At 40.7% G+C, this 10,585-nt stretch overlaps 1 protein-coding gene across 19 annotated transcripts in view; it reads right to left on the reverse strand.

Moving 5' to 3' along the window:
- The window catches only part of SGIP1 (SH3GL interacting endocytic adaptor 1), a 199,838-nt gene extending 189,614 nt beyond the window's left edge, over positions 1-10,224 (reverse strand). For 6 of the 19 annotated variants that reach the window (XM_078072976.1, XM_078072984.1, XM_078072975.1 and 3 more), the window contains exon 1: positions 9,880-10,223. In XM_078072976.1, the coding sequence (XP_077929102.1) occupies positions 9,880-9,889 (10 nt within the window). In that variant the 5' untranslated portion in view covers positions 9,890-10,223. Of the gene's footprint in view, positions 1-9,879 lie in introns of all 19 variants that reach the window. The other 13 variants (XM_078072987.1, XM_078072979.1, XM_078072986.1 and 10 more) reach the window with 4 other exon arrangements.
- Positions 10,225-10,585: the final 361 nt, after the last annotated feature.

Raw genomic sequence — 10,585 nt, forward strand, 5'->3', positions numbered from 1 at the left:
TTTCACATGCCATTTTTCCGTGATACACTAAGGGACTTTGTGAAGGAGACCACCTACATCCCAGTTTTGCTCATTGTTTTTCAACTTTGGAAAACTGTCCATGGTAGGGAAAGCAATGTGATATCATCCCATGTGCCAATTCCAAACTAGCAGAGGTGGCCTGGAATATGACGTTGAGACAGATGCCGAGGCCAGAGACAATGATGGTTAAGATTGATTAGTGATGCCTTCCAAGCTCAAGAAAGGGGTAGTTGTAGCCCAGGGGCATTGAGAATCAAGGATGATAGAATATGCTAGTAATTAACAGTATGGTAAAGGGAGGAGAGAAATCTGTAGGCCTCGCTGCAGAAGAGGTACGGCAATAATCTACTTGACAAGTCAAATAGCAAGCAGTAATGCCTAGTCACTGAATACTAAGAAACCACATGTAACGATCAAACTGAGAGAGAGCGATCTGAGAAAATCAATGGCATGTGCATTACACTTCTTCAGATGTTTCCATATTTATTATCTCATTCGATCTTCACCATGACTCACTCTATGGCGTAGAGAGCCAGCATCATTCCTACATTACAAATGGGGATGCTGAGGCCACGGCAGTCCCAGAACTCACTCAAGGTCATAGAGCGAGTCAGGAGATCCAGCCCCTTCAAGTCCTAGTTGTTCCCTCCACACAGTGCTGACGCACTGCCAGCAGACGCATGAGCCATGGAAGCGCAGGAGAGAGCTATAAATGGCCACATTGTGTGTGGACTGAGTGGAGCGCTGGACCCTGGGGACACATTCATTTGTGTGTCTTTGGGCAGTCACCCAACCAGTCTCAGCACCTTTGAACGAGAAAGACACTGCAGGTTCCAAGTCTTCGTCTATTCACATTTTTGGAATCATTACTAAAATAAACTTTGACTTGTCCCCTTACGGAGAGAATAAAAATCCTTGGGTAAGTTATTTCATTTGGCTTTGGTTTGCTCAACTGTAAAACGAGGTTGGGCTAGATTGGTTAATCTTCAATGGTAGCACACACCATCATGTTTTCCTGATAATGGCCAAAGCTTTCACAGAATGTCAGTGAACACCGAGCTGTCCTTCTGAGGGAGAGAGGGCTTTTGTTCATAGTGGGAGCCAGGTTTTTTGATAAAACATTGTGTAGAGGGTAAGCTGTGAAAGTTTAGAGTCCACTGGCTGATTGATATCATGTGCCCCTCTGCATCATAAAATTCTGGGAAACCAGTGAGTGCCACTGATAGGAGCCCACTTCTGTGTTAGGTGGCCTTCTTCAAGCTGATGGCTGATCGGAAGGGTCATAATCTGTTAATAAAATCACTTTGCTTAGTACTGAACAAAGCTTTTGAAATACTATGTCCAATCTAGTCAATCTGTTGTTTGCTTGTCAGCCAGCGACCCAGGCCAAACAATTTCAGATACGAGCAGGACTTTCTGGTTACACAATTACACAAATAAAGAGCACTTGACTGGGAGTCAAATGTGGTAAATCAATGCTGGTTCTGCCACTTGGTAAGATGGTCACCTTGAGCAAGTCACTTAACCTCCCTGGGCCCTACTTTTCTCCTGTTTGAAAGAAAGAGAGTAAACTTATTCTTTCTACCCCACAGAAAGGATGTAAGAACAAAATGCATATGCACATAAGTGTGTGAAAACATGTACTAGACTCTAAGCTTCTGAGGACAGAGACCACAGCTGCCTTTTTTCCCTGTCATATTCACAGTGCCTAGGATACCTGAGACTGAGGAAAAACCTCTGATGTACCTGTTGAGTAAATGAAGCATTTTGGAAAGTTTGAAGTGTGTGCAAATGTCACACGATCTTATGACAATGTCCTGACTGAGCACAATATTTTACTCATTATGCTGCCTGTTAAAAATAGGTAACATGAGTCACTCTGCATGGTCCTTTTTAAAAATTCTAAAATACCAGTCCCGATGCACAAGAGAAGAAGTTGATATGAACAAAAAATAAAAATGAAGGTCTCTTGTACATAGTCAAAACATCCGTGAATTGATGTGTAATTCTGATTCTGGAGTCACCCTTATCATGGGGCCATTTCTCTGGTGTGGAAATGTTCAAGCCTCAAATTATAGTTGAACACTCAGCTCTAACTCCAGGCTTGGAACTACAAGCTATGGTAAGAGCGTGATATTTATCCATTTACTTAAATACATGGAAAGAATTAGTCCAAGAGGCACCACAGAACCAGTTTCAGAACGCTAGGCTTCTCAATGCCCACCAGTCACTAGACACATGGCTAACACAGGCTCAGGCTAACTGGCGAATGCAAAAGGAAACTGGCTTTCCTACCATCGAAGATTCACAGGTGTCTGTGTATGTTACCTCAGAGTCCCTCTCTTGAACATCCCCCTATCCTTTTGTCCAGAAGCATTGACATCTTTGCGCTCTGCCCATGTTCTGAGCTTCTGCACATGCTCTTTCTCCCGCCTTTTTGGACTCTTCCTCCAAATAATTACATTGCTGCTCACTCCCTCCCCTCCTTCAAGTCTTTGCTCATATGTCTTCTCAATGAGTCCATCCATTACCGCCTTCTTTACAATCACAACCCCATCTATCCCACTCCTTCCTCTCTTCCACAATTTCCTCTAATCCCCTTTTTCCACTCGATTCTTCTCCAAAGTTCTGATCCCCATTGAATGTACTCTGCGTTCCATTTTATTTTCCCATCTCTCCTGTACCAAATAGGAAGCTCCATATAGGCAGGGATTTGTATCTGTTGTTCACTAATTGAACCTCTAGCATGTAGAACAAGGCCGAACACCTAGTATGCATTCATACAATTGATGCAATTTCTGATGAATACATGGACAGTTCTATGCTATAGGGACTATGGATGAGAGTGGCATAACCGCACTTTCATCTTCCAATACTGAAAAGGGGCAAAACTAACATGGCATCTATGCCAAAGAACAGCAGAAGAAGAGTAATCAATGAAAGGCAGAGAGTAATAAATTTGAATTATTTCTGTGTTAGGGACAAGTACATTTTGAGATGGGAGGAAAAGGACTCAATCATTCAATTTAAACCTTGGAGAGAGTAAGTCTGGGGAATCCAAACCATTCAGTGAATGCCAGAGACTCTTAAAGCTAGATGCTCTAGAGGTAGGCAGATCAATTCTCTCATTTTGTTTGCAAGGAAACAGAAATCCAGGAAGGTAAAGTAACCTTCTCAAAAGGCATACAGCCAAGCAGTCACAACACTTAGACTCAAACCTAAGTCTGACTTCTGGATCCATGCTCTTTCTACAGAAAAAATCCAAACTACACAAATTCAGGAAGCATACTGAGCTTCTAAGACTAATGAGTTCTTTGAGCAGGAATAATTTGGCAAAAACCTCATTTACCATCACATAACACAAAGACATTGTACAACATCACACTCACCGGCATTCATTTATTTATTTAAAAATACTTTGCCAGATTCCAAGTCAAACTTTACCTCGAGAAGCCAGTGTTTTCAGATCTGGTCATAATCTAGAGAAAAGGAAAGAGAGCCCCGGGAGAGAAACATGGGGTGGAAGAAAGAGGGAAGTAGAGACAGAAAAGGCAGAGCTCAAGGAAAGCAGAAAGGGAGAGAGGAAAGGAAAAATATGTGCAGCATGTTGACAGCACTGCTCGTGGGATTTTCTGGGAACTTCTTTGAATGGCTGTTCTATCACTCATCTCTTTCCATTATAAAATCATTTCTTTGGAGCTAATCACCAAAATGATTCAAGCCCAAGCACGTATTTTCAAATGGACCATTTCTTTTCTTTTGTTTCTCAAAATGTATTTTCTTTTTTTTTTTAAGATTTTATCTGTTTATTTGTCAGAGAGAGACAGCGAGAGAGGGAACACAAGCAGGGGGAGTGGAGAGGGAGAAGCAGGCTTCCCGCAGAGCAGGGAGCCTGATGCGGGGCTCGATCCCAGGACCCTGGGATCATGACCTGAGCTGAAGGCAGATGCTTAATGACTTAGCCACCCAGGCGCCCCTCAAAATGTATTTTCTGTATATCACAATATCCCACTCCATAACACATTGTTTTTTCTTAATTATTTCTTGTTTATTTTCCAGCAAGAACAAAAATTTGAGCATTTATTTTTCCTACATGGACTATAATGCCCCCAATAATACCTTACAATGTACCACATGAAGTCATCGGAATCATTTATATCTGGTTTTCCTCACTTCTCCAGTGAATAACCATACTAAGCGTCCACAGTGTGTCAAGAACTAAGGATGAGGAGGTGAATAGGATAAACCAGATTCCTGTCCTGGTGGAGCTCAGCTCTGAGTGAGAAATTCAGCCCATGCACCATTAAACAACCATGAATCATAAATACATCTCTGAGGAGAGAGGGTGGACTGGGACGTACTTGGGGGCCCAGGGTGTGTGTTCGAGAGCTTGGGATGCCAAGAGGATAGGGAAGTCCTCCTGAGGAGGTGGAGGTTTTGCTGGGGCCACAAGAAAATCAGTCACTCCATGAATTGACAAAATTGTGGAGCAAAAGCCCCAAGGCAAGAAAGTATCTGTTCTAAACACTTTGAGACGGGCAGTGGATACAGTTAAACGGCTTACACGTTCCAAGAATGGAGACTGACCCCTCTCCAATGGAGCCTGACCTCCATCCCCAGTAGCTCTCTCCCAGGTAAGCAAACCATCCTGTGCCCATGGAAATATTTGGTAATCAACATAGAACCCGGTTAGCCCCAACACCTCTGTCATACACCCCACTTTCTCCTCAAGGATATCCTGCCCTTCTCGTGCCCCTCAGTTCTCTTCTATCTCTGATCTCTTCCTTACTCAGTTCATTACTCCTCAGGGACTTCGTCATACACATTAGCCTAAATCCATTAGAATCCCTTAAACGTTTTCTCCCTTCCAACTCCTGTACCATCATCTCAGTAAATTCTCTCTCCCTTTATTAATTCCATTTGTGAGTTTACATAATGAAAGTAATCACAGTTTAACAGTAGTACATATGATGAAACTGAATTGAGAAAGGGTAAACTGCGAGTATAGAAGTAAAATGGAACATAATTGAAAATCCAGTGTCATAAGTCTCTGAAACTTCTGGAAATATACCTAAAAACTCTCTTCAAATTGTCTCTCCATATCCTCATTGTCTTCTAATTAAACCTTCCTTTTCACAAATAGCAACATTTAAAATTGAAAACACATTTAATTCCATTGTTCACTTCTGGCTACTTACTGTGGTACCTGTACTGTTCTTCACACATTTCATTGCAAATATTTAGTATTTCAACTAGATAATGGGTTTATAGCCTTTGAACGACTAGTGTGAGAATCTAATCATCGTATGTATCATTATTCCTATGGGAAAACTTGTTTCAAGTGAGCAATTCACAAACAAACTTTCAGGAACATAAAAACTGTGAGTTGGTGACTTCCTGCAATTTGTTTATTTGAAACATGGATAATGTATATGCCAAATCCAACAGAAAGAATTATCCAGAGTCTTCTAGAATGGTTTATCTAAGATAATTTTTTAAGATTGCATATTCTTTTTAAAGATTTAAAGTGTTGACCCATGGAATTGTATGGGAACTTACATATATAAGAAGGCTCTTTCTGACACAGAGCCTTGAGGAAGGAGAAAAATTACATAAATCATGACCCATGTATTAGAATCTCATATGCATGCTTAAGGTTTTCCAAATAACTTCACTCTTTCTGGGAAGTTAGAAGCATTCCCTTTAAAACTTCTTAGTTAACTAGAAAGCGAACAGTTCCAGCTTCAAAATGCTTTGTTCCTTTTTGATCAGATCAAAGAATTTTCCAAGTAAATAAAACTCTAGCTCTTGATAGGAAAAAAAATCTTTACTATTATAAGGTTCATTACAACAACAAAAGCTCAGTTAAGCTAGAATTATTCGAAATTGTCTAAATAATAATCTTGGAGATAAAAGGCATTAACAAGGAATTAAAAGGTATGGTTCTGTGGGTATTCATGTTGGAAAGAGAGAGAGAGACAGAATATGCCACCCAGGAAACCAAGTCCTAGTTTTCAATTAGGTTAAGATGCCCACCCTGATACAAATTTTAAAAAGGTTCCTATTATAAGATCCTAAAAAAAAAAAAGATGTTATGAGGTATCAAAAATATGAGCTTTATTGTTAAATGAACTTGGGTCCAGAAAATTCTCACCTCCATTTATCAGAATTCAGGAAAAACATGTAATTATGTCTTCTGAGGTAAATATGCTAATGTAAAACATCCAGATGACTATGCTGGTTCATTGTTTTTCTTCTAAAATTGAAGGAAGCAATAGATATATGACATAATAAAGGACTCCAATTTGGTTTATACTATTTATAAGAACTTGAATTGACTAAAAAAGAGAAACATGAACTTGGGTTCAAATTCCTTTCTGCCATTTTTCTGCCTCAAAATATTATTTTTTATTTTTGCAATTTCAAGAAAGTATTGCAAAAGGACTGCATGCAGAATATACTTATTTACAGGTCATCGTGAATAGTAAATATAATAAAATTTATTCAATCACCCTATACATTACAATTATATCCAGCAAACCCATAACAATGTACTTGTTAATTTTAAAAATTATTACATAGGATGAAGCCATTGGCTGAAACTTCTCCTTCTAAGACACTACCGAAGAGCCTGGCTATGGAACTAAAAGCACAGTAACTTGCGGTCCAGTCCTGTGACACAAGGGAAAACTTCCCAGGCTGCCCTACAAACACACAGATGTCCTAAGAAACCCTGACTTTGCTTAGCTTATCTTAGAAGGGGTAGCTAAAATGGCATTTTCAAACTTTAATAATAATATGTGAAAATAACAGAATCCTTGAAGCGTTGCCCTAATCACATAGACTGCATAACCAGTACATGTGCCTTTTAGCAAATAACTCCCTTTGCTCACCCTCTCTCCCTTCCCATTCATACCACAGAAGGCTCCACATCATGGGGCATTCCTTAGGAAAGACACAACTCCATACCAACCACTGCCAAAAAATAAAGATGGCAGGAATCAGTTAATCCAATATCAAATTAAAATATATGTTTTTAAATAAAAATATTTGAAAGGAATCATGGAGCCACAAACTACTGGTAACATGTCTGAGGTCCCTGCATAATTATTTCACTACCTTCTATGCTGGGGAGGTAGTAACATTCTTCAACTATGACCAGAATTTCTAATAGGCATTGAATGAATGGAGCCCGTAACTCATCCCATCAAAACAGGATCACAAAACTAAACTACGAGACATTCTGAAGAATATTTGTTTACTTCTGTTTTACACAGAGTAGGGAAGTAGCTTGGAAAAGTTGCCACGGCCATGCTTTTCCTGAGCAGCAGACTAAAACACTTTGGTGAATATCGAAATATATACAATGTAAATGTAGGCTCTCTCCCTTCCTTAATAATGTACTGCATGTGTGTGTAACTGTGTGTATGTGTGTGGGCAAATGTACTAGTTGACGAGGGACATCATTTAACCATCTTCATGGTGGGTGACACATTCTCAGAGCCCGCTGTTTCAGCAAAGGGCTTCCATGATGGGATTTTAGGGTGTCTTTTAAGAGGTTCCTTATCTTTCCAAGGTTATTGTGATAGATGGAAGAGTCTAGCTTCCTCTCGGGGTGAGTTAAGTAGAAATAATAACTGCTCTGCCACATCTTCAGAATACGAGCAATTCAGAGGTGAAATTCTGGGATGCAATATCAGAAAGATACATATATTGCCAAAAAGACTGGCAACTAAGTTACAAGGCTATTGATAGGCAAACTGATTTCTAGTTAAGGGTCCTACCTGCCTTTCTAAGGTCACTGAACCATTAAGATAATAAGTCTTGAAAAGCACGTAAGTAGGAACTATGGGTAGATAGAAATGATTAGTTTCATTAAAATTTTGAAGCCAATGGGAACACCTGTCCATTTTCTTTTGCAGGGATCTGATGGAAGGCAACTGCATCCATAGTGTCACCTCTAATTCAAAACAATGCTAAAATAACATCCTTCATTAGATGAATTTGGTAGAGCAATAGTGCTAATTCAGCTCCAACACACGTCTTTGTTACAGTTCTCATTTCAGTTTCAGCAGCTCAGATAAGCTTATCAGAGGGCTTTGAACTGACTGACATTCTGGGATGGCACAATAGACGATACTGCCAAGAGAGTCGTTCGTGAGCATCAGTAAATATTACTTCCTTCAAAAAAGACACTAACTCCGTAGTTTGCAAGGCAAGAAGTAAAAATGAAAGAGCTTCCACTTCCCTGTGTAAGATTCAGACCTAATCAGAGTGTATGCAGATTTCTTTTTAGGAAATGTTACAAATGAAATTTAGCTGGAGAAATATAGTACCTCTATAGACAAGATTGTTTTTGTTTTTTTCTGAAGAGGGTAATCCACATGAGTTTGAATTGAAAAGTGTATCAGTAATACTCTCTGTTTGTCTTGCCTTGTTATTCAAAGATTAAATTCATTTTAAATTAGTGAAAATGATTTAATCTTAGGGCGTTAGTAATCTCAGTTTATTTAGACCTGTATTTTAAAGAACTAGCTTGAGAGCCCTTAGCAAACAAGACCAAGCTCCATAACAAAATGATACCCAATCTCTCTTTTAAGGCTATTTTCTAAAATCTGTAGGCCATGACTGTAGAATTCTTCACTCCCCCAAATTACATTAACAATGTTTGACATGATGACAGAGAGAGCAAAAAGAATTCATTTCTGCCAAATAAGTGTGGGCTACACCACTGCTTTTTGAAACCATCCTCCTCTTATTCCATTTTGGTAAATTTCTAAGGAATGTTTAAAATCTGTAGGACAGACCTTGGCTTAAGAGGTGGCCTCTCTGCCATTTTCATGGCTGATTTGAGACCCATTATGCACTCGATTCTGCATTGTGAAATCCAGGCTGGGGACAAATTTCTGCCTGTCATCTTAGGAAAGGCCAGGAGTTTTGCACCATCCTGTAGTATGAAAACAAAATCAAAGCCAGGGTAGGGCTGCCTGCTTCTTTCTTAATCAGCTTGCTGCTTTTTTGAGGCAATCTTGGCTGTCATTATCTCAGGCATGGAAGGGTAATTTAGTAGAATAAAATATAGTTTAAACAACATCTCCCAGGGAAAGTTCCTTCTTACACTTAATATTGAATGCAAAAAGGTAATCAGTAAGTAATCATTTGGTGCTTGGCTAAGAATCATTGCACGAGAATGCGTTTAGGAAGCACAAAATCCCTTTTTTTTAACCTGATAAGACCCCGAATCCAGGGCTAAGAGGCCCAGATATTTTCCTCATATTGCTCATTCTGTTGTATGACATCCCCATATAACTATAGCTTATGGACCAAATTTGCTGCACCTCTCACTCCAACAATAAGATGTAAATTGCGGAGATAAAAATCTTACAAGAATTAAAAAAAAAAATTTAAACAGTTCACTGAAAATGACAGCATGGATAACTCTGTCAATGACCTCCCCTATCTAATGTCAATTTCAGGAAACAAGTTTCCATTGTAAATGTTTAATCAGTGTAGTCCCAGGAACCCAGAGCAGAAAACCTTATCTTCTCTCCCAACTTATTTGCTCTGCAAGCTCTTTCTTAGCTCTATCTCGGCTCCCTGGAAGCACTTTAGGTTTATTTTTTTTCCACCTCTCAAAAGAGCTGGGAGCTCTGTAGGTTCTGAGCTAAACAGAAGCCTTGTGGTTTGATTCCATTAGTCTGAGCCCTGGTCCACTGCAAGCAAACTGCAGCATTTCTGCTTGCAAATCCTGGCAACCAGGTTCTAGACCAGCCCCAAACACAGGCTGCACACATTCTTCAACGCTGTTCTGCCCAAACCTTGCCTGAAGCCAGTCAACCACAGCAGAAAGCATCCTACCTTCCATCATGGTGGCAGAATTGCATTCCTTAATTTCCAGGGAGTCTGAAAAAATACAGGAGGATAGGATTCCAGGTCCCAGCCAAGTCCTCGCAACGCCGCTGCCGAGAGGTCGGCTCTGTCCACTGCTGAAGCCAAATGAGACAAGTGTTAACCCCAAAGATAGGCCATGGATGCTGCTGGTGCCGCTTCACCTACAGGCTCCCAGGAAGATGCTGCGAGAGAAAGGGAGAGGAACAGCAAGCCGGCCGAGCTGCACCGCCTGCGCTGCCTCGGCCAATCCCTTCAGCTCTGGACCGCGTCACATGGTAGCCAGCCTGCATCTCCTGACACAATACCCCGGGAGAGCACACAGAACCTATTTTCCGTCCCTATTCCCCTCCACCCCCACCCCTCCCGCTAGGCACCAAACGCACAGCCCCTTCCCCACCTGGTGACGCACTTCCCCGCCCCTCCTCTTCGTCTTCTTAAGCCTATTGCAGCGGCTGGGTACCCGAGATTAATTATCAGACGCTGCCACCTTAACGGGGGACTCGGGCATGAAAGGAGCACCTAAGTGGCTCGCTGAGGAGGGGATTGGTTTTTTTTTCTTCTTTCTTTCTGTTTTTAAAGAAAAACTTGTTAATAATTACGTGCAGTCTGAGGTCTTAGCCGCACACTTCTAAGCGCCCATTCCCGTCTCCTTTTGCCCTGCAGGAATTCCAAA

Source organism: Halichoerus grypus, chromosome 5 (assembly GCF_964656455.1).
Source record: "Halichoerus grypus chromosome 5, mHalGry1.hap1.1, whole genome shotgun sequence".
Classification (NCBI taxonomy): Eukaryota; Metazoa; Chordata; class Mammalia; order Carnivora; family Phocidae; genus Halichoerus; species Halichoerus grypus.